This window comes from Vanessa cardui, chromosome Z (genome assembly GCF_905220365.1).
Source record: "Vanessa cardui chromosome Z, ilVanCard2.1, whole genome shotgun sequence".
NCBI lineage: Eukaryota > Metazoa > Arthropoda > Insecta > Lepidoptera > Nymphalidae > Vanessa > Vanessa cardui.
Genome location: NC_061154.1, coordinates 3,194,988 through 3,220,769, shown reverse-complemented (window position 1 = coordinate 3,220,769; position 25,782 = coordinate 3,194,988). Strand labels below are relative to the sequence as shown.

General features: G+C 32.7%; 1 protein-coding gene across 1 annotated transcript in view; it reads right to left on the bottom strand.

Annotated features, from left to right (window-relative positions):
* Positions 1–839: 839 nt before the first annotated feature.
* LOC124543384 (glutamate receptor 1-like) overlaps positions 840–25,782 on the bottom strand; it is a 184,331-nt gene continuing 159,388 nt past the window's right edge. Inside the window, exons 5-18 of the mRNA XM_047121598.1 lie at positions 17,985–18,238; positions 17,164–17,295; positions 14,890–15,090; positions 12,073–12,180; positions 10,225–10,447; positions 9,596–9,690; positions 6,256–6,420; positions 5,406–5,540; positions 4,176–4,264; positions 3,919–4,069; positions 3,661–3,845; positions 3,411–3,513; positions 3,057–3,332; positions 840–1,024 (exon numbers count right to left, since the gene is read on the bottom strand). Coding sequence (XP_046977554.1) covers positions 953–1,024; positions 3,057–3,332; positions 3,411–3,513; positions 3,661–3,845; positions 3,919–4,069; positions 4,176–4,264; positions 5,406–5,540; positions 6,256–6,420; positions 9,596–9,690; positions 10,225–10,447; positions 12,073–12,180; positions 14,890–15,090; positions 17,164–17,295; positions 17,985–18,238 — 2,189 coding nt within the window. The 3' untranslated portion in view covers positions 840–952. The remainder of the gene's footprint in view (positions 1,025–3,056; positions 3,333–3,410; positions 3,514–3,660; positions 3,846–3,918; positions 4,070–4,175; positions 4,265–5,405; positions 5,541–6,255; positions 6,421–9,595; positions 9,691–10,224; positions 10,448–12,072; positions 12,181–14,889; positions 15,091–17,163; positions 17,296–17,984; positions 18,239–25,782) is intronic.

Genomic DNA, 25,782 nt, shown 5'->3' with positions numbered 1-25,782 from the left:
CGACTTCTTAAGACTAAAGCATTAAAAGTTTTTTCTAGCCTAATGATAAAATTCATTTTTTTACCTATCACACGAGGGATGTATACATATTATATAATGTTACATACCGTATAATATAATTTACAGAAAATAACGTCAGCAAAAACTATTATATAAATATATTTTTTTTATTCCGATAAAAACAGTAACAATTTATATAATAATATATCAGGTCCCCGAACAATATATCGGGGATGAAAGAAGTCGATCTTTTAATCGATTAAGAAATAATCTATTTAAAAAAATACGAAAGAAATATATTGCTGACGTTACTATACAAACAAATCGATAACACATTATGTTGACAATTAATTTCGCCTAACCCTTACACGAATAATTATAATTACGGAAAATTACACATATATTTCGACTAATTGAAGTTTAACACTAAACACGTAATTTTAAAAGACCCTGATAATACTACTCGGTAAGATCCGATGATTTGGAATGTAAGTGAATATCTATTCTTAACATTTAAGTGAGACATCGATATAATTACGCGATTATATGTTTCATTAAAGATAGATCCATTTTCAATCCAGTCCTGTTTCATAAATCCACGGTTTCGACAATAATCCGTAATGAGAGCCGGCATCATTATTAATCATAAATCGGTTCGAATTTATTTATTTATTTCATTGTTAAAATCACGAGATAGTAATGATAGAATATGAAAAAAATAATAAACAATATCAGACAAGAAACATGAAAGCAATGATTACTGTAAAAGAGACAATAATATTATAAAAATAAAGTAGTAGTTGAATATAAAATAATATAGAAATAAAATAGGAAAATGATAGAAGTATTTATAGATCGTGATCAGCTGTATTTACAGCTGGTATAGATCAATTGGACTCGACAACCGACGAGCTTGGGACGCGCGACGCGAGGTGCCGCCCCGGATCGCGGATCAGACTGGTGTGAAACTGGCATGCAACGAAGCCTCTTCCTGACCTGCTGCCTGACTAGACGAGGTGTAATACTGGAGAGCATATTTCTAAGATAATTGATATGATAACTTCTACTTAACATAGTTGGTCGTGTCTATAGCACCTAATTTTGATGGGGAGTGACAAAACAATGTATTTAAAGTCTTGTTACCTGCGAATAGGATTACGATATGTTAGTCACATTTCATAGAAATACGTCGCACAGATTTGAAACAACATTTATTTCATCGATACAATGTGACAGGTTATCGAGAGACTGACGTTAGGTAACATCGCTTTGAACACATTGATATTTATAAATGATTGAAGAGACATGCCTTGATTCAGAAGTTATGTCGTTTGAGCTTTGAGTAGTTACGAAATAAAAATAAAAATATGATAGATGATTTAAATAAAATTAATAAATCCAAGAACATTCTTACATAACAACATTCAAATATAAATAACTGAAACAAAACCGGGATCGTCTTGACCATTTATATAATCAGAGTGAAAATTATCGTTTTATCAATAAAATAATGTACTTGCAATTATAATGTCAAAACAAATGACTTACGACATACCGTCTATTAACAAACACTGATTATTTACGAATTGCAAATCGATTACAGTTTGATTTTAATCGATACTATCGTTGACATCACTTACAATCTATAGGTTATGAACCGTTTACTAACCGATGACAACTAGTACTTCCAAATACAAGGTATGAGTAAAAGATTTAACTGTTAGCAATGGTATTGGTAAGTAAAGCTTTCTCGTAATAATTGTTACAATACAAATCGATTGTTAACCGACAAGCGACACTATCTCGCTATTGTCTGCATACTGTTAGACTGGCGACTGCGTCAGTGACACGTCAGTGATCGCATGAACGATGCAACTTCGTCATGACGAAGATTTTAATACGTAGAACATAATGCTCGCATTAAATGTTCTAAATTAGCGCTCAATTTAATTCCTTTGTTACAATGTTATATTAACTGTTTATTTTAGCCGTTTAGTCTTGACCAATTGACAGGCGTCAGGAGCGCTAACTACGTAACTAATTTCAAATGTATTACGGATTGATTAACTGACAGCAACTGACAGTTGCAATGTACTGATGCATAACCATAAATATCAATCCGTATAGCACGCAGTGATATCGGCAAGTTAGTCCAACCATCTGTACTGCCTAGCCTTTTACAAATACTTATTTACTTATGGTCGAGAAATAAAGTGACTCAATTAGATGTTAAAGAAAATTAAATGTAGAACACGTTCGAAAATCTATGATTTATGTTTAATATTGTTATGTAAGAATAGTTCTTTTTATAATTAAAAGTCGGTAAGCCTTAAATGTTTTGTAATTTAAATGCGTACTGCTTTTATTGTTATGTGCATAATATAAGTCTTATATTAAATCTTGGATCTTTCGTACTTTGAGATAAATAAAATCTTGTACTAGAAGATATAAATGAATTTAATAAAACAGATAGAGGACATAGTCGAGGAGGAAGAAATTCCAAGATTATAATATTGCAAGACTATGTGTATACTACGAAATTTATAAAAATTGTCGCACCTTCGTAGAAATAAAATAACAGAACTAATTTATCAATTCAAAAAATATAAAAGAGTGTAATTGATATATTATTCCTAATTATTCATTACGATATCAATTCTTTGTAAGGTTATGAACGTTAGTAAATATTATTTCATTATAACATTAAATTATGTTTTAAGATGTTGACCCAAGAGAGTGCGAGAATTTTAATAACTCTTCATAATATTAGCAGTATTAAATAATGTGTTCCAACTGAAATAACAAGCCATAAAGGAAGGTGCAATTTATAAAATAATTCACAAGCATAATAATTTCAAATGAAAATGATCTTTAAGTGAATTTACGTCTTAAATATTTAAGCGATGTGATATATTTGCAATATTAATAATAAGGGGATTATTTGAATTTAATATACAATTATATCTACTCGATCGATTTTAGTGAAATTGTATTTAACTATAATTCAAGATCCATGCGGCGTTTATATCAATAAATAGCGGTAAATTGTTTTGAGTGCTTACCCCGGTATAAGAAGCACCATTCCACTCGAGTTGTTCCTGTTCAAGTGGTTCTTCTGGAGGTTCGTGTACTGGACTTATATTATTCACGCCACCGTTACCAGTGGGCTTGGCTCTTAGGGCATTTCGAAGGGATATGTTCGCTCGTGCGGCCGCATTTCTACCGTGCCTGATGAACTCGAGTAAAGCGACGCCAAGTGCCAAGGCCATTCCTCCTATTAGGATATAAAATAGTCCAGCCACTTGAGTCAATGTTAACTCTTTGCCGTGGATCTAGGGAAGAAAGATTTTTTTTAAAAAAATAACGTCCGGAATCATGAGAATATTGCTTTCATTAGTGTCTTCTGTTACCTCGCCATCAATAGAACACTTAGCGTCGATAAACCATTTCCGAACGAGTTGTTGCAGCTCACCATCATTCCTAAGAGCCTGTAGGGCCAAATTGACTCCATCCCTAGAAAGAGATGCTTTAGAATGTACATGTAAATCGTTAAATACGCAAATGCTACCACATAAGTCGCAATGCGTCGCAACAATCACAAGCAATTTAAATGTTCGCTCAGAATATTCGCTATGCAATTTTATAGCGATTAATGCCTACCGTAGTTTCGATCCTTTTGGAAAAGCAATAGCAAAGTCCTTGACTCCAGATTGTGTAACCGAGACCAACATTTCACATGGCTTCTTGACTTCATCACTCCCCAGGAAAGAATCAGTAGATATGAATCCCATCCATAAGTCTTCTTGGACTTGAGCGGTTGTCTTTGATGGTCGTTTAATATAATCCTATTAAATTAAAGAGTATAGTGAAAGAGGCACTTTTTATACAGTTTAAAGATCTAGATTTTAGTAATCTTACCGCCGGGCATGTTGTCACTCTTGTATAGGTGTGAAGAGGCTCGTTAATGCGATTCATGGTCAGGTAAGAAGCCATATTAGCGGTATAAATTGAGATTAGAATCAGTGCGAAGAAACACCAAACCACGCTAACAATCCTCCCAGACAGAGACCTAAAAAGGCAAAAGAATTCATCAAGAAACAAAAAATTCAATAGTACTTGTACCCAAGTCAATAACAATATATTTCGTACAATTAAATACTAAAATATACACTGACCTCGGGGTAATGTCGCTACCCTGTTGCATAAAGGAGCCAAGCGAAAACCATATAGAATTCCAAAAGCTGAATTCATTCACGACCGTAGTCTGAAACATCCAAGACGTTTTGAATAAGAAATCGTCAAAGGATTTAACCATAACGTGGATAAAGCGACACTGGAAACATCTAACACATATAAATTATTATGAAACTTTTCATTTAAATCTTATTTATAGAATTATCCGGAAACATAGAATTTATCAAGCTAACCTTCCATAGGCTAAATCCGCAACAAAACTAACAAGATTTGATGCTGGCACGGATGAAATATTTTTATCTATTGGCACAGATATTTAAAAAAAAAACACTCTGTATTATTGGGTAATAAAAATTAGTCTTTACAAGAGATTGTCGTACATTAGGAAATATACAGGCTGACTACAATTTAAATATATATTTAAAACGATTTCGTTTTAATATAAAGACCGAATATTTAATTGAATAATATAGAAACGAAGCGTACTTTTATATGTATTTTAAAAAGTGCAAAAATCTTGTTATAGAGTCTCAAGAAGAGTATAATTAAGTAGAGTTTTAGTGTTTAAAGAGCCTTAATTAAAATTTCATTCGTGAAGAAAAGGGGTAAGGGGCAGTAAAGATGTTTAACTTCTAGATAAAGGCTTTTGATAACTTTCAAAAGAATATGATGTTTGCATAATTTATATATACGATTCAATAGCTTGAAAAAATGATGTCAGTAGAACTTGATTCACTTCTTTTGTCTTTTTTTTCTTATTATAACATAATTGTTTCATCAGATATTTAGATAGAGTTTAGAACGTATACATCTCAAGCGATGATTGCGGCTTTCAAATACAGAATAACAATCAAAGTACCAAATAATTTGCATGTACTTAATTTGTTTTATAATTAATATCTTGCTTGGCTGTGAAAGAATACATCGCGAGGAAGCCTGCATGATGCGGCGTAGAATATTGTCCAAACCTCTTCCTCAAAGGACGCGATCTTAGCCCAGTAGAATTTTATAGGTTGTATATGTATCAGATGTTATTTAAACTCTTATTGGTTCTGTAGATCTTACGATATAGTCTATTGAATCATATTTGAACCTGCTTTTTTATTTATTCATTAATCATAATTATATTATATATAAATAGTATTTACTTTATGAATTGTGTTAATGATTATAACGATCATATTATGAAAATATAAAAGTAGTTTCATTACCCTTGTTGTTGCAATTTCGTTGTTCTCGGTTGTATGAGAGTCGGTGAAAGACATGACACGCCATTCATTCGGTGAAAACCTCGATACAACAAACAGGCAGACGCTGACGCTAAAAATACTTCCAAGGACGCAGAGCTAAAAAACAATATTAGCATAAGAAACAGCTACGAAAAGAAATATTTATATATTATCATACTCGAATCTGAGAACGATAAGTAAAGATTGATACTATCTACTGGATCAATACTAATTCATATTTATAACCAAATTTACGCCCTGCCTTGAGTCGAGATGGCCCAGTGGTTAGAACGCGTGCATCTTAACCGATAATTGCGGGTTCAAACCCAGGCAAGCACCGCTGATTCATGTGCTTAATTTGTCTTTATAATTCATCTCATACTCGGCGGTGAAGGAAAACATCGCGAGGAAACCTGCACGTGACAAATTTCATAGAAATTCTGTCACATGTGTATTTCACCAACCCGCATTGGAGCAGCGTGGTGGAATATGTTCCAAAAACCTTCTCCTCTAAGGTAGAGGAGGCCTTAAGCCCAGCAAGGAGAATTTACAGGCTGTTGTTGTTGTTGTTGTTGTTGTTTCGCACTGCTCTCATAGCTAGTGTACTTATTTTGAAAACAATTATTCGATTCGAATCTCACTTATTTATACTTTGATCGTTGTGTGATCGAAATATTGCCACAAGTATTATCAAAATTGTAAAAACTTAATCGAATGAACATCGATAAATACGAATCGATTATAATCATTTGGTTGCGTATCTATATAATATCGATATAATTTTTATGGAAATGTGATGTATGAAAATTTTTAAAATGTTTGTAAATCTTACCCATATTTCCCTGGATAAGGGACGAAGGAAGCTAAATATAGTCGCCATGTTTGACGGATTATTCTTCTCGGTTTTCACATCGAACGATAAGAAGGGCTTGCTGAAGTCGATTATTTGTTCCCGTTCTATGTTTACGGTCAACGGTGCTATCACCAAATCCACCTCCTTGATAATTGAAAAATCACTTATTAAGAAAATTTACAACAGGCACATTCATTCTATGTATTGATTAATGGTTTGTAAGACATAAGAGATATTGTAATTGTCTTATTTTATTACAGGTTTTTAGCTCATCTAATGTGCTATGATAACTTTTTAATACTAAAAAAACTTTAAATAACTGTGTTTTTATCAAATCACAAAAATATTGGTATAGTAAACAATTTTTTCTTAGAAAATAAGGATTAATTAAAGCTGTAATGTGTATAACTAACATTCTACGTAATACTTTTATTAAAAAAAAAAAAAAATTCATGAAAAAATAAGAGAATGTTATCTTTAATTCTTTGCCGCGTCTAAGCTTTGATTAAGTTTATCAATAATATTTCTATAATCTATATTCCTTCTGATATTAAAAAATAATATATATTCTACGTAATAGATATTGTAGTGTCAATGTTTTATCACATTTGCTTAGATAAAATTTCGCGAGACACCAAAGCAGTATGTATTTTCTATATTCGCTCCCTACGCGTTCTTATCAAATAAAGTAAGCCTTAAAAGTACATGTTGTAATACAACTCAAACAAGGCAACACCGTGTAGACGTAACACGTTGCTTTGTACTCACTCGTGTATAAAACGAGATGTACTCAAATATCCTTCAGATATTAATATTTAACACGCAATAAAGGCCCTTACGTCAAACGACAATATAAGTCGTTCTATCCAAATAAAAAGGCCCAAGTCCTCACTGCTACCATTTTTGATCGATTGGATACAGCAAATAGCAAATCCGAAGGCGCTCTTATGGAAATTTTCGTAGCGATATTCAGTGACACACTTCTAGTCCGTCTTTGTGGTATATTTGACGTTCGTTGCTGTACTAGACACTGGATATGTAAAACATTATGACGTAGCTTCGATATCATTTCGGGAAGGAGCGGGTTCTCGACAAATATATCGTTCAATAGACGATATTATCCTATCGCTATTATTAACCTTTGAAAGTTTATTAATTGAAATTGACGACCTCAGTGGTCGCGTAGTGTGTACACCGCTTTTCACGGGTACCCCACTCCGAGGTCCCGGGTTCGTTTCCCGGCCGAGTCGATGCAGAAATAGTTCATTTTTGTAAGTTGTCTTGGGCTTGAGTGTTTTTGGTACCGTTGTTACTTCTGATTTTCCACAACACAAGTGCTTTAGCTACGTACATTGGGATCGGAGTAGTGTATGAGATGTTGTCTAATGTATGTATGAACACCACGTTCAAAATGTTTACTTGTAACGTCTAAAATTCGGCGTGTGGTACATGTTTTAGTATTTAAGGTCGATAATCGGTTGGCTGTAATTTTATTAACAAAACCTTTAGTATGTTAGGTAGATTCTTCAACAAAATGATTAAAAAAGTATTTCACGTAAATATATGAAATATATTTTAGTCGTTAAATACAATAATAAAACAAATATCTTTCACAAAATGATAATATTTTCTAGCATAAAATTACTTGAGTATGATAAAATATTCTATATTTGATTACTTCATGTATAAGCCTAACCACTTTTTATATATTTAATAAATAAACAAGATACAGATAATAATTTCACTAGAAGATATTACTAAAATATTACTGCAAAATATTCATATTGAATGTCCATAAAGAAACTTACCGCCACACATCTTTAATATAGTTTTATCAGACATCTTTTATGTATACAATCTTTTATATTAGTTCAAAGATTATGAATAGTAGTTCAGAAGTCTTTGTGAAGTAGTTTCGTAAATTCATGCAAATTCAATTCTTGTAAAAACTTAAGCCACCGCTCTCTGTAATACTGTTTAGCATTTCAATACTAATGCATTGGGGGTCATTGCTTATGGATGGTTTTAGTGAGCTTTCGAGTTTGACGTGTTCCAGAACATTTGGAATGGCGACGTTACTTTTGTTACTTTCGAACTATTTTCAAATTACATTCGATTTTAAAGACGACTTTAAAAGTATTTGTGTCTTGAATCGTTACATAAAATTAAGAATCAAAGAACTAGATTTTTTTTATGTTAATCGATAATTTTTGACGAAATAGAATGTAATAAGAGCCAAGATGGCCCAGTGGTTAGAGCGCGTGCATCTTAACCGATGATTGCGGGTTCAAATCCAGGCAAGAACCACTGAATATTAGTGTGCTTAATTTGTGTTTATAATTCATCTCGAGCTCGGCGTTGAAGGAAAACATCGTGAGAAAACCTGCATGTGTCTAATTTTAAAACATACTAAACTAATCTTCTCCTTAAAGAAAGTGGAAGCCTTAGCCCAGCAGTGGGAAATTTACAGACAGTTAAGATAATAAATACGACGACGAGTATGTAATAATAGAGGGGCTCGTTGACCTTTCCTTGTGTATCATAAGTAAGAAAAAAAATGTTATGAAACATTTAAAAACTGATATATCTTGGTAGAAAATATTTCGATAAAGCCGTGGGTGAAGATGCCGCGAGCGCTAATAACGTAGCTGGAAGATATTTTTTCAAGAGTATTACGTATGAGGCATGTAACTTATAGATGTGAGCGATAAAGATATGGCGCCGAAGATTTACGCTACGTGAGATCCTATAAAATGGGAACCCTTTAACACACTGTCTAGTATACACCGTAAATGCGAATATGAAATATAACATTGAAAGGCTATATCGAAAATAAATGTGATTTTGGAAATTGTATGAGCGTAAGCTACAATCAAACCTACATCTATTATGTTTCTTTTCGTTGATATTAGATAAGATTTTGTTATATTTGAATACGTATTTTAAAATTCAGTTTAAAAAACAAAAGACGGAGCGCTTAACAATATAGTGAAGCAGCAAAAGCGAATACAAAATTATAATGTACAGTCGGGGTAAGAAAAGGTTCGTCACCTTAAGATCTATATTCGTGTGCTCAAAATGAACGATAATCTGCTTTACCGATTGAGAATGACATATTTCGTCGCAATAATTTGATTTTAGATTCGAAAGGTCCTAAGAAAAGGTACGAAGGTTTTCTTACTCTGATCGTACACAATAGGCGTCATCTTGATTATTAATTAATAAGTATTAAGAGTAACAGGCGTCGTTTTGCTTTACCGTGATGTCGTCTCACTCTATCTAATTTTTCTTATAATAAAATCGGGTTTAAAATATTTACCTTCCGTACGAGCTCTCCGACCAGGCCATCCCAACCTCCAATCATCTTTGGGTTTTCGTTTCCATAATTATTGTCCTTTACAAGTCGAATTTCAACTGTGTGACAAGGACAATTGTATTTTTAATAACAGTAAGAGAAAAACGAACGTGTGCTTGGAGATAGATTGTTTAATCCATTAAAAAAAGCAATAGATCTAATAAATACCAAATTAGTAATTATTGAACATCTTTCTCAAATTTTTGGTGATGTTTTTTGGTTACCATAAAAAATGACAAAACATTTGTCTTTACATATCAAGATGTGCTGGTATATATTCAAGATCTCAACTAGTACCAACTACTAACAATTTACCCCAACTATACTTTTTCCAACCAATTCAATAGATTCTAGAAAAATTTAGAGACACTTTGAAAATATTATTAGAATTATTCATTGAATTCAATATAGTATGTAAATCTTCAGCAAATGCAAAACTGCTTTAGGGCCAAACTCAAAATATACTTTACAAAATGGCCAAACTTACAAGTTATCTCTGGCCAAATATCTCTTTATATATATGTATAATACTTCAGCAAACGTAAAACTGCTTTAGGGCCAAACTCAAAATATACTTTACAAGCCATACTTACAAGTAATCTCCAATTTCTCCAGCACGAGGTAAGTAAGGTCAATACAGAATCCCTTGAATTGTGAGTTTTCGTTATCATAGTCTGAATTGCGCGAGATATAAGGTTCTTCGATGATCGTCGCCACAATGTAAGTCTTATTACGGTCGTAATGTCCAAGCTCCTTCAAACCAGGTAGTTTGCTAGATATCGGGATCAGCCCCTTGTTGTCATACCAGGTTCCAATCTAAATGACATCAAAAAATACACCAATAAGTTTTAGTATTACAGTACAAATTATTCAGCTAGACATAGATTATGATTTTCCAATGTATATCTATGTAATATATGTATATTGTTGGAATAAATAAGCAAATTCTGCGTCAAATCACACAACTTCCATTAAAAAAAGGCGGGATATTCGAGGTGGACACATAATTATTGCGGTGTAATGTGTTAAACGTTAAAAGATTTTCTTTTGTTGTTGATTGAATGTTATTGTAATTAAAGATAATTGTTTTAGAGGTTAACCTACTTCCTATTTCTGGTTCTAAAATATTAATAATCAAAGACAAGATCTTGTATAGTATTATTCAAAGATGATGGTTCACTCCTCGTTCTTGCCATGTTCGCTACTGCCTAGACTTCATTGTTGGCCATATCACGCACACTAATACACCTTGTAGCTATGAACGCCACTCACACTAATGCATGCTGATAATTTAATGTGGAGGACGTGCTTACTTTATCGGAACTATATTGAGGCGTAAAAAATGTCTCCAATTTTTAAAATGATTATGGTTGGATTGTGACCTATTTATTATCTTAATCTTATTAAATATATTTATGAAATAATTTTACTCGTAAATATTATACCAAGAAGAAAGTTAAACTTGTATAGCTTAGTGACCGATTTCAATATTCAAGTGAAACATAACGACGATAAATGCTTCAAGGTGTTAGCCTGAGTGCAGTTAGGAACGTTTCAGTGGAATCAGATTTGTACCACAATCCCATACTTAGTGATACTGGGCTTACAGGAGTAAAGTGTTTAAAAGGAAATGGACACTGGGAGGATTATTCACATGTATTCACTGGAGATAAGATTTTTCACGCCAAGTTTGTTTCAATTTAAGGATTATGGGTAAGCCGTGTTTCATGAGACTTTGAAGCCGAAATGACCCAGTGGTTAGAACACGTGCATCTTAACCGATGTTTGCATGTTTAAACCCAGGCAAGCACCACTGAATATTCATGTGCTTAATTTGTGTTTATAATTCAACTCGAGCTCGGCTGCATGTGTCTGATTTTATAGAAATTCTGCCACATGTGTATTGCCCCACTTCTAAATGGAACAGCTTGCTGGTATATGTTCCAAACCTTCTCCTCAAAGATGAGACCTTAGCCCAGGAGTGGGAAATTTACAGGCTGGCCGCAAAACCGGTATTGGAAAACTTACTGGCTGCTAATTTACTATATTTAATAACCCGTGTAAGACAAAAGTACCAAAAAAAGAATACTTGGTGGTAGGGCTTTCTGCAAGCCCGTCTGGGTAGGTAACACCCCCTCATCAGTTATTCTACCGCCAAATAACAGTACTCAGTATTGTTGTGTTCCGGTTTGAAGGGTGAGTGAGCCGGTGTAACTACAGGCACAAGGGACGTAACATCTTAGTTCCCAAAGGTTGGTGGCACATTGACGATGTAAGGAATAGTTAATATTTCTTACAGCGTCATTGTCTATGGGTGATCGTGACCACTTACCATCAGGTGGCCCATATACTCGTCCCCCAATCTATACAATAAAAAAAGTGATTGATTTAATCTATATTAGTTTCTTTCTTGAAAAGATAAAGAATTATCTTTAATATACCTTGACCAAATCTCCGCCCACAGTCATTTCCACGACTTGAAGTGTGAAGTTACGTCGGTGACCTGCTTCGTTGAATCGGATGAGACCAGTCAGGCCGTCCATCTCCGTCTGTTGAAAACAATAGAAAATCTACATGCTTTAAATATGATCAGATAATTCTTCCTTAATATTAGAAATATTAAAGATATGCTTCTAGCCTTCAAATCCTTTACAGAAGAAATGTAATACGACCATCCAAACTCACTTAGAGCATTTCAGCCGATCTACAATGTTTCCTTCGTCAAACAACATCTGATATAATCAGAAATGTAAATTATAATATCACACCCTTTCATTCCAAATGTTGTCGAAACTCTTGGCTCTTGGAGTAATGGTGCTAAAAGTTTATTAAAAGTATAACACCTCGCCTCATTGCCTCCTCTGGTGACAGGAGGGCTGGTACGTTTTTTGCCCAGAGGATCGGAATTGCGATTCAACAGGGAAATGCTGCTAGCATTTTTGCTACCATTCCACGCGGTCAAGATTTGTACAGTAACTAGTTTTAGTTCATATTTAAGCATTTAATGCTATTAATTCGTATGTTAATAAAGAGATCTCTCTGATAGTCAAATACGAACCATCAAACTCCTTCTATACCACGACAATTCCTATGAAATTGTATCATTAAATAAAATTAAAAAAATACGTAACATTTTTAACAAAGTTCAATTTACCTAAAGCAAAACAGTCAAAGCAATCGAAATAACAATGATGTATCATTGAATTACTAAGCGAATCGACAGTTCCATTATTTAGCCAAAAACTAATTACACATGGACGAACTTAATTAATCGTACCGTGAAAACAACCGCGCGCCCTGTACAAAAAAATGGACCAATAGCCAACACCTGTGTAACCCCTAGTAATTTGAATCGAGTGTTAGGCTGACCGATCACTGGACTGATAGCAATATACTAAGATATTTTTATTATCATTACATAGTAAAGTAGTTGCTTACCACTGTCTGTCCCTATGTATGCTCAGATCTTTACAATAACGCAACGGGTTATGATGCGTTTTTTTATAGAGTGTCTTGACAGATATTCTCTACTATATTTAGTATCAGTATTGCACCTATGCGAAGCCGGGTCGAGTCGCTAGTAAGTTATAATATTATAAGTTAGTGTTCAGAAACTACTTCGATTTATTTCTGTAAGTTACCAATAACTGTATATGATATTTAAACATACTTTGTATATTAAAACATATTGTTATAATATCTGTTTAATTTTGAAAATAGGAAATTATTTAATAGTTAATTTTTTTTTAATTATACGTAAAAAAAAGACATTACTCTAATGATTTTTTTACGTATAATTCTTTGATCTACCTATCTAGTGATTGTTATAGGTTAATAATTATAATATTAGTAATTTCATACTAAAAATCAAAGTAATAAATAATAAAACTTCTATGACTCTCTCAAAAATTGATACTAATATAAGTCAGCGATATTGCGATACAAAGCGATGTATTAAGTGGATGAGCAGCCTCTTTTTTGATTCTGTTCTGTCTTGCAGGTTCACAAGCCGTCCCGAAATCGATTTGGAAAAAATTGTTCACTGTATAAAATTTTCGGGTCTAACATATAATAATGTATGAAAAGTAAAATACCATTTGCCGCCTTTTGAAGGTTCGATTTCAGTTTCGTTCGAAATTTGAATTGTATCCTGAATGAATCGTTATTTCTCAGTAATGCAAATTATTTAAATATCAATTTCAATAATTTTTGATTCTACAAATTTTAATGATTATATTTGAGTTATTTTTTTAATTTATATTCTTAAGGCACCTTTATAGGCGGCCTATATGTCGCACCATCGTTACACACTAATATTATGTCCCTTATGATGATACCGCAATTTTTGTATTTGAAGCACATCACAGCGCATACTGGGCACATTTCAGCACATTTATTTTTAATAGAAATTCATAAATTGCGCTGTCATTATAATGGACATACTAATATTTGAGTTCACCGAACAATTCAACTAGGTAATTCTTTATTATAACATAACATAGGAACTGACAGGGATGTGTTGCAACTGGTGGAAACTGGTGAAATACAAAATGTCCCTTCGGATTTTTACACGACAAAGGAAGCAATGATTTCTAACGATAGTGTTGCGTCATATCTCGGTAACGTTTCGCATCGTCGTTTTCGATTCGAATTTCTTACAGCCGTCCAAGTTACGATGATATCACGAAAGGGTTGTACATTTCCGATACGTCTTTCATAAAATATATTTTGTACATAACCGTCGAACAATACAAAATGTATATTCGACTTTTTTACTCTGAAATAGCACACATCGATTGGAAAGCGTAATGAAGCATTCGCTCACAGTCATTGGATATATGAATTGGCATCATTCATTCGCATAAGCAATACGGAATTTTAAATGTCTCTCGAGGATAGAATACGTAAAATCAAATCGTATAACTTCGCCATGTAAAAATATAAATACAATGCTGGAAATGAATTCTGATACTTATTGACAATTAGGACATATTTATACATTTGCTTTGAAATCTTTAAAGTTTTCAAATTTAGAATTAAAATCAACAATGGCTATGATAAGTTGGAGTGTTTCTGTCTTTTTAATAAACGCGTTACTTTTTATAAATAATAACATTCAGATTAGTTTCTTTATATATAAATAAGCAATCGTTAAATACGATTGTATAATGCTGTCATACAGAAATGGAAACGTTCTTTAAATAATGCTTTTCACGTTTATTAATAAGACAAAAACTGTTTCGCGCTTTAATACGCACCCGTTTGATCATCCTGGAAATCCTTTCGCCGTATTCGTAAGGCGCGATCTTATTGTTAGGGTTGCAGTCGATGATTTTGCTGTTAGTGGTATTGGCGTTGCGCCTCATTGTGCCGCGGAGGAAGTCGGGCTTTTTGCGGAGCATACGAAGGATTGAATCGATGAGCACTTGGACCGCGTCATACATCAGAGCTGCTTGGGCCTGTTCATAATATACATAAAAAATAAACAACATATTATACACACACATAAATCAAAATGATACCATAAAACATTTCTAGTCCAAGATTTTTACGAACATTCTAAAGTGTATAGCGAAGAGGCTGGTTCGGTGTGATAAAGACAAGCGTGTCTGACACCTGTGGACCTTCATTAAAACAGTCAGTTAATGGTTACATGTATTCATATTAAGTGTGTATACATAGTATAAAATAATCAGCTTCAAACAAATAAACCTATTGATCTTCTATTTCCACTTTAGTACTCTAATAACGGTGTTTGTATATTAATTTGTAGACATATGTTTGTAATATGACATTATATATATTGATATTAATTGGTAACTATATTTAGATATTAACCAAGAACTGAATTACATAACGACTTTTATTGTGAAGGAAATTGTTAATTAAAAAATCTTCGAAAAAATTTGCGATAAAAGTGGTCAAGGTATTATATATTTTATTCAAAATTAGCAAACTTAGCGCTTGTCGTGTCATCAATAAATTAAAATAAATATTATATAAGAAAAAAAAAAAACCATATCATCATTGTCAAGAAGCGAACATTTATATAGATCGCCAACTGAATGTTTAATTAGAATTTCATAATGATTTGGGTACGTGCAGCCCTAGAATTGTTCTCACTTGATATTACAATCACGTAAATATGTAATGGCAACCTACACCCCTGTTTTTAGTGACCCTTGCCTTCGAGATGAATCTCAATGAACTTCTTCGCGTCTGGAAGGGATCTTAATTAAAGCCTTGGGTCTATCCGTTTGTATTGATTTTACTATCGTTCGTTGAAATCTAATATACATTTGTAAAGGGTTTCGTATATCTTGTAATACTAATTGTGTTTATTCTGTATCAGTGATAACGTTCGATATCTAAACTATTTATTTAAATCGGTAATAGTCAACGTTTAAAAAATGGTCGATATTATAAGAAGTTAAAATATCAACATCAATCAATATCAAAGAGCTGAGATGGCCCAGTGGTTAGAACACGTGCATCTTAACCAATGATTGCGGGTTCAAACCCAGGCAAGCACCAATATATATATATATGTGCTTAATTTTTGTTTATAATTCATCTCGTGCTCGGTAGTGAAGTAAAACATCGTGAGGAAACCTGCATGTGTCTAATTTCATCGAAATTCTGCCATATGAGCATTCCAAAAACCCGCATTGGAACACCGTGGTGGAATATGTTCCATACCCTCTCCTTAATGGAAGAGGAGGAAAACGCATCATTAGATGTGTCTCATCCCAAATTAACATTTTGTTTTTATATATGTTTTAAATTGTCTTATAATCGTTAATAGTACGTTAAACACAATGGAGAGTTGTAACACTAGTGCTATTTGTATTTGAATTTACTTAAGCTTTAAGGCCGATGTAGTCTACATTCGGTACAATACTACTACTTAATATTGTAGTTATTCATATGAATATGCCTATAAACCTATCACTGAGCAAATATCTTTAACCAATTAAATAAGGCAATACAGAGCTCTTTTATAATTATGGCTCAATTTATATTTTATCGGTTTTAGGGCTTAGTGCAAGCAAAATGACGAGTGTTGTTTTATTATCCAATTGCCACCAGATCAGTCAAATCAATCAGTGAATTTAGGTGTGTATTAATTTCTTCTCGTTTGATAAATAAAATAATGACCAATGGCCATAAAGAGAAAGTTTGATAACTCATTCTACCATGCTGCCCCAAGACATATGTGGGGTTTTTCATTTATAAGTTATTTATTCATGTATTTTTCTTACATCCAAAATGATGTGATGAATTATAATACATACAAAACTTTAACTGAAATAATCGATTATAATTTTTGTGATCTAACCAATAGGCGCTCTCGATTTTATTCCTAAAATAATAATGTCCATAATAAAGATAATTCTCAGTACAATTCCCATACTAGATGAAGAGTATATATCACGTTCAATATTTGGCACAATTGGCATCGAATGAAATGTCTCTTAGAAATTCGAAAACTTCCGAACGAAAAATGGTATAATTGAATCACAATCACTCACCGAGATCGATTCACGTCGCCATTGATCAATAAAGTTTTGGACGATCTTCCTAGAAAGGTCGAGTACTCGGAAACCGGTTATGTTAATGGCACCGAACTCCGCTACCTCTTTATCCCAATGATCATCCATCACCTGAAACAATGCGTAAATTTACCGACCTTAATTAAACTTGCCAAGTGCGAATTGTGTTTCTAATATACACCTGTACAACTGTTTTAAAGTCGCACGGCCTAATCACCCAATGATTTTAGGTAGTAACTAGAACTTCACCTTGAGTCCTTAATATACTTGTTTTCTTTATACAAAGTTATCAAGACAAAAATAAATAAATAAATATGAGACAACATCACATACATTACTCTGATCCTAATGTAAGTAGCTAAAGCACTTGTGTTATGGAAAATCAGAAGTAACGAAGGTACCACAAACAAGACCCAAGACAACATAGAAAACTATAATATATACCGACTATATAATCTATATCGACTCGGCCGGGAATCGAACCCGGGACCTCGGAGTGGCGTACCCTTGAAAACCGGTGTACACACCACTCGACCACGGAGGTCGAAAATAATTAATGATTCTCTAATTATTAGAGAATTAGAGTCTAATATAATATTTGGAGGCTTCAAATTATATCAGGAAAGTTTTTTAAATGCTCTTTATTGTCATGTTATTGCTATCCGCCTATAACCAAAATCCATTTATAAAAATTAAAGTCGTACCAAAGCAGTAACAACCGCAATACGTAGCATTATACCTGGGTAGATAGCTGGGAGATACCATAGTTACCCTTAACGATAACTGGTCGGGATACTCACCAAACCACTCAAGAAGTAATGGTAGTTTCGTCGGCCAAGTCTCACATCACGTACGTGTTGAATTAGTGTATCTTTAGCTAGTTTAGTACACGAATCGAGTACAACATATTTGTTGCTCCAACGATCCAACATCTCGAGCGAGCTTAGAAATGTGACCACTTCGGTGGCATTGGACACTCGTTTCACATTCGTAATCCGGAATGACTCCTTCCCGGGCTGAAGACTCTGGTACAGCTGTTGAAGACGCAGGAGACCTGGAAGTATAAATATTATTAATACTTAATAGTCAAATAAATTAAAAGCAAATGCAAAACTATAACTTCATAGATCGTCTTATAATATAGGTAATCTTTTGTTTTGTATATTCCTTAGATAATATATATTACTATTATATTAATTGTCTGTCTGTTTTAAAGATCATACCCGTATGACCTATAGTAGACAGCTAGGTGATTTATTATATATTAGCGACCCGCCCCGGCTTCGCACGGGTACAATACTGATACTAAATATACCACAGAATTTGTTTATTTACGACATCGCATAGCCAACTTCCAAAATTGTCAGTGTTTCTTTACTATATGGTTCATGTATTATATATAAAAACGTTCCTATCAAATCACTCTATCTATTAAAAAAAGCCGCATCAATATCCGTTGCGCAGTTTTAAAGATTAAAGTGTACAATGGGACATAGGGACAGAAAAAGTGACTTTGTTTTATACTATGTAAAGATAGGACGAGGTAAATAGAATATTAATATGCTTCATTAATTGCAATGAGTTAAAAATCTAAATAATTTTGAAGAACTTTTTTAAAGTCACATTGAGTTTGATTAAGTGATGGGTCACACTTTAAGAATAAAGGTCCGTAGCAATTCATTTCAAAGGGTAAAAGAGAGTCTTCAGTAATTAATAATGCTAATGAAAAATTCTTCAGTTTCTCATTTCACTGTAATATAAAGGAATTTCATGAAAAATATACACACCAATAGCACACTAGCACACACCATATATATTTTCACACATTCATAATATTTATAAAAATATATTTTGGAATATAATTAAAATATGATCATGTAACGAAATAGTGTTATAATGCAACTCAAAATACATAAATTAAGAACTTTGTTCTAGCAAAGAGTATGTTGTTGATTGGTTGTTGGTTGGTCCGGCCGTACCAGAGACTAGTTGGAAGAAATAGACAGATATACAAAAATTGTAATGTTAGTATGATATATGTACCTTTTATATACATATTATGCATATAATAAAAAGTGGTTATACCAATATTACAAACATACACCCCAATTTTATTATATGTATGTGACAACTAAGACGCTAGAATATATGTATATTAAATATGACAATTTAGGCGCCCAAGCAGGGTCGAAGTGAGAGTAATAGCTTAAGCTAAACATAGTAATATGTACTTTAAATTACCAAATATAATAATAATTATTCTTGGTAAATACAAGTGAAACATACAACTTCAAAATATATAGTACGCCAGTGTAATCTTTTTTTATTATTTAAGTTTTCAGTGAATGAGTGTCAATGCTACCTAGCAATTTACGTCGCAGATGCGATCATGACATCTTGGATTACTATTGTCCCCTCTCCTAATACTTTTGGAGGAGTAAGTAGTAAAATGGGTCAATACATTTTGAGGGGTGACTAGATGAGAAGTAATTTCTTCACATGAGTCATTACTAAAATCTTTTTAAAAAAAACTATGCTTTCATGAAAGTACGAAACTTATCGTTACGATATATTTACATGACATTTTCTTTTTCTGTTACATTTGTTTAGTAATATCAATGTAGAATTACAATCATCCAGTGAACAGCTACGAACTATGAAATGTGAGTTTTTGGCGCCAATTAAGTCGACTCAACGTTCATAATAAACGTCACAAATTTGAAATTTACACTGCTGTCTGAAAAAGTCTGGCTTCATTCAGAATTGATTGCGGTAAGCCTGAAAAAATGCGGCTAAAATTCGTCATGTAAACCAATTAACTCATGTCGAGTACAAGTTTAAAAGTGTTCGTCAATAACAACATCAAAAGAAGAAAATTTTTCATACATTTACAACTATATTATACTCCGTCATGTAAAATTTATTCTGGACTCTAAATAGAACTGTCTTCGATTATTAAAATAGATTTTAAGAGTCTACGGAGTATATATTATTAGCGTCACGTACACACATGGAAGATTTGTGTCGTATCATGACAGCATGAGAGAGCGTCATAACCGTGTGACGTCATAGATCGCGGATTAAAATCCGAATGTACCGCAGATTTTTATGTAATCAATTTTTACTTATAATTCCTTTCAATCACATTTGGTTCTTCTTAAAGAAACTTGCATGTCAGTAATTCTGACTCATTTATTTGTCTACTCTAGAAGTTCCGAAGCTTCTTACTAAATAGAGACGAGACCACACATTTTATTATTTGCAATTCGTAGCAATATTTAAAGTTGTAGTGTACAAATATTCGTAAACATTTGTTTGAAAAATCATTTCAATAAATTCAACTAAACTGTTCGAAACTAACTCTAGGGTCCTTAAACTAGAAATATTTGAAGTAAAATCGCAATATGATTTTTTTATCAATTCCGTAGAAACGTAACTGAGAGTGAATCGCAATACTGATAATAGTTTTTTTTTTTTTTATCAGAGCTCTTCGTGATCGAGGTGTTATAATTTTCTAGGATAACTGGCGTCAGTTACAAGTTTCAAGTTGCATTAAATTAATCGAAACAGCAAGCTACTTTATTATATCTGTATTTATAATAATTAAATCAATTATATTTACTGGAATAAAACCATTTAATCCCGTAAGACACGTTTACCGAAATAAATGTTTAATTATATTCAATTCGATGGAATAACTTTTCATGTTTTAATAACGCGACAGAAAAGCGATTTCGGGGTCGATTTGATGGAAATGTCAATGGAAGATGAAACACGTCATTCATCACGGGGACTCATTATGCAGCAATGGATGTAGTCATAATTTGAGTGTAATATCCGCGAAAAGATTGGAGCAGCGAAGACGACGGCCAGAAGAGGGTTGACGTGTACGTAATGGAGGCGTTATCGTTAGATTTGGGCCATAGGTACGTGTTGGCCAATGTTTGAACGAATATTTGATCCAAAGTCTAACAACAAATAAATCCTCATTTTATATCAATAATAATTCTTAACTGATTCGGAATGCAGATTCCTGTAATGGTTGTCAGTTTTGGATTTGATGACTAGACTGTTTTTCTTGAAATTTGACCGTTTGTTTTTGTCACAAGTGCATAATTCATATAAATGGTATTTTAATAATGACGTCACTGGACTAAGCTTATAATAACTACAAATTAAATTTTACGATACAATTAACGAATCACTTATTCATACACATATAAGTGAGTAAACTATTAGCCTCAAAACTGTAATGATCTCGTACTATATTTGTTCATTCTGAACTCGTACGGTTAAACTTGTCTGTATTCGCTACTTCGTTGCAGTAACTTAGTCCGTCTTTTACATGCTAAATTCGAATCGAAAAGTTTACTAGGTCTAAAGGATCAGCTCAATTTAAGCCCCTGGAACGTTGAACTTTTTGAGATTTTATCTGGTTCGCTGTTCTGGGAAAGAAATATTAGTACTTAATCCATCCGTAAATACACTTTGCTTTTGTGATTGCAACGAAGGTTTAAATTGTTTGAGCTTAGACGATTCCGGTCTCGCTCACTGAACAAAAAATATTTATAACATTTTCGTTCAATTTTTTGAAGAGATTAGATGACCTAGCGAATTCATGAGCTCGGATTGGCTAGTGGCTAGAAAACGAGGAAATTAACCGATGTTCCTAAGTGATTTAATTTCCCTAGTGATTAGTACCTGTAACGCAAGCAAACGTTGATTTTAACGTGCTTAATATCTGTTTATAAAATCGTGCTCAGCGCTAAAGAAAAATTACAAATAAAATTATACCATATTTACCCAAAACTTATTGTGAAGGAACAGTCGAACTTTGTCACATTATGAACGAATGAACGATAGTGAATGAGCATCAATCAATTGACAAAGAATCAAACGTCGTTATGTAAATGTTAAAACTTCACGGTCAAATCGAATATTTAATGAATTTTTTGACCTCCTGTCAATATTGAACTACCTGGAATGAAAATATATAAAATACGGTTACGGTTTACGGTAATTTGTTTTAATTGCAAAAAAACGAAATTAGCAACAGAAATATTCGTATTCATAAAATAAAAGGAATATAAATTTTTGAGTTAAGAAACTAACCAGCAGCACGTAACGTTACGTAATGTAACTAATCTAAGATTCGATTTTAAGCAACCGCCGGCGTTCGAGAGAAATGCTTTCACGGAAAAATTGGTTCTCCAAAGGTTTGAACTGTAAAGGTCAGTTTAATTTATTTAATACTTCAATATGAATTGTTACAAATGAATCTCAAACATTTTCCTTCACCTACAAGCAATATAGTTTCAGTTTGAATGAGATTCAGTCGTGCTCAAGACCGAACTAGTTTCAACTAATAAGCCATCTCGCCTCTATGCCGTGATAGTAACCAGTCATGAATGCGTAAATTAGTTTGTCACGCTTTAACCCAATCATCATGAAATTATGATTACACGTTTCGGGTATACAGAAAAGGGTATATAACACCTGACAATACCCCACCTCCAAAAGCAGCTACAGGGTAATAAGGGTCATATGTATGACTATTATTACAAAGTATAAAACAAAGTCGCTTACCGCTGTCTGTCCCTATGTATGCTTAGACCTTTCAAACTAGGCAACGGATTTTGATGTTGTTTTTTAAACAGTTTTGAGAGAAAGGTTTTGTATATAATACCTGGAAAATATAGTAAAGAAACAGAAAAACTGTGTTGTATTTTGTATCAGTACTGCACCCGTGCGAAGCAGGGCCGGGACGCTAGTATTTTATAAAATAACTTATTGATCGCCTAAAATGTCTAACTGTACTGTACTGTACTGGCACAACTGGAAATAGTTAATTTATATTTTATTGATTATGTTGTACAACACCGTTGAATTAAATGGACGACAAAGTTGGCGGGACTCTTTGAAACTCTATATATCAAAGCAAGTGTTTAATACAAAAAAAAAAGAGTAAAGGAAACAGCGATTTGGTTTAAAAACCATTTTAGTTAAAAAGTCTACAGTGATATAGTCTTAATAAAAAGGCTATAAAATTTATATAATTTTATTTGTATATAGTCAGTATTATAATTATTATTTATTATAGTGTCGTGACGTATAAGTGACGTCATATTGTCTTCTAGAAAAATCTTAATAAGACAAAACTACATGTTTCCAGTCAACTATTAAAAATAGTCAACTTCCATAGATGTATTTATGATAGATATCATCCTTTTAAGGGATGAAGTTTCAGAAATACTACCGACTTGTTTTACTCAAAAATGTAAGTCTGAACAATGATTTAAATTTTCAAAACATATTAAAAGGTAAGCTACTAAGGTAAGTAAAAAATATTCTCCAATTTAACATTTTGATTGATGTGGCAAAAAAAACTGAACTGACGTAATATGAAGAGTTTCATCCAAACTTTCACCCTTTTATACAAGGATTTTTTAACATAATATCATAATATAAATAAGGTATCATATCTTATAAGCAAAATTTCATCTCATTTGACCGATATATTTTGTCCTTCATAGTTTAAAATCAATCTCGGAATCGATTCCTTAATGCTTTTTAATTTTGGTATATAATTAATACTTTTTAATTGTTACAAAGTCGAACGAAAATGATAATTCTCTAAGAGACTCGACTTTCGAATTACAAAGTTACTTGACCCGCCTCCACTTTAAACAATGATACCTTTTTAAGGAATTTTCAAATAAAAGGCAGCTCAATTTAGTTGGTGAAGTCGTAGTCACGATTTCGACAGGGTTGGCTTCTCGGCCAGCGGCGAGTCCATTCATCTCGCACAATATAAGAAAAGATGTAACCATTTCTGAAGAGGAATCACGTCCGACGAGCGACAACGCCGGAATTCCGTCAGAGCGAGCCTTAGTCTTAGGTAATTTTCTTTATAAAAAGAAATATTTCGTAACTCTTAGCATTAGGAAGTGTTGTGTGTCTGTTTGATTTGCATTGAAAGTTATTGTTATAGTTTTACCTTGACTTTGTTTTTAATGTCTAATTAGCAATAATACATTGGATTAGATGCAAGAAAGATATGTATAGAAAGGTTAAGGAGAGCCCTATGCCGTAGAACTAACTGCTACGAATAAACATTGATATTTATTTACATTATATAAAATGATTATTACTTAGAAATAATACTTGTTGTACGATTTAAGGCTATTACTATTTTTATTTTATCTTAAGTGATAAAACAATTATTATATTTAATATGGTATGAAACACAAAATCATTTTTAGCAATGTCTTGTTTATATTTGGCAGGTGAGGCAGTTAAAATAATATATGCATAAGGGGCATAACTAATTAGTTCTATCACGGTTATTGAATAAACGAAAAATTTCTTTCACACACAGATAAAAATAAATTCAATGACAAAGACAAAATCTTTATTAAAAATCACCCGTCAAAATTATAAAAAATCTTAAAAAAAGAAAGAGACAAAGGACAAAGAGAAACAGAGAAGAGCCTGGACTCTCCAGCCATAACTCTTTTCCATTACGATTATAATTACTGTCAGTTCATGATAAAAGAACGTAAAAGAACTACTTATCCGAAAAGTACTTAAAACCAAAACAAAATGTGAACAAGAATAATGTTGTTATAAAAAATAACAATACAAAATAAAAGAGAAAATTAACACCATACACCTGAACACTTCGTACAATTCCCGCGATACTCAATGTCATTTCTAGAGAACTCGTAGTGATCTTTTAATCTTATCACGTAACGAATTCCTTTCTTGATTAAAATACCCGCCTTGGTGTAAAGCGATATCTATAGATACAGTAAAATTGTAACGGGGTCACGTTTTTTATACGGGTAAAAAAATATTTTATAACAGAATTATCGATATAAATACTTTGGGCTCTTATGATACATGTTATAAGCGCATATCAAAATATATGTTAAATTTTTTTATTTAATTTGTAAGCTGGCAATGTTTTGAAAGTTTAAATAATGTAGCCTGTTGACCTGCCTGCCCACATGCCCACGCGTCGCGGAATCTACTGATTAAATTATGTGCAGTGGCGTGAGTAAGTTGATGAAATACGTTCAGTAAAATTAACAATAAAATTGATGAGAATAAGTTTTGGCAATTCTGTGTATTTGAATTAAATACCAAAAATATGTAAATACTATTGCTTTTTTCTATTTTTTTCAGTAAGAATTTTTCAGCATATCATTCTATCATACTGCTTCAGAGTGCTTTGGAATGCAAATGTGTCAGATTTACATTTGACACGTGCTGGTTTCCTTAAGATGTGTTTGTGGCTGATCATGAGGTTGATTATTATAAATACAAATTACGTTCATTGAAAGTCAGTACCGACTAAGAAACCGTAAACTTCGGTGTAATCCACGTTTTTTACTCGGCTTTGGGAATAAGGAAAGGCAAAAAACCTACAACGCTGTGGGTTTCAAAAAATAATGAAATATTTAGCTAAAGAAGTTCAGCAGAATTATTGTTACTTAAGAATCATATAACCTTTTTATTTTATGCAAAATTAAGTACTGTTATAGTAAAAAAAAATGTAAAAGCCAATTATTTAAGCGTCATTGTAATGTCAGAATA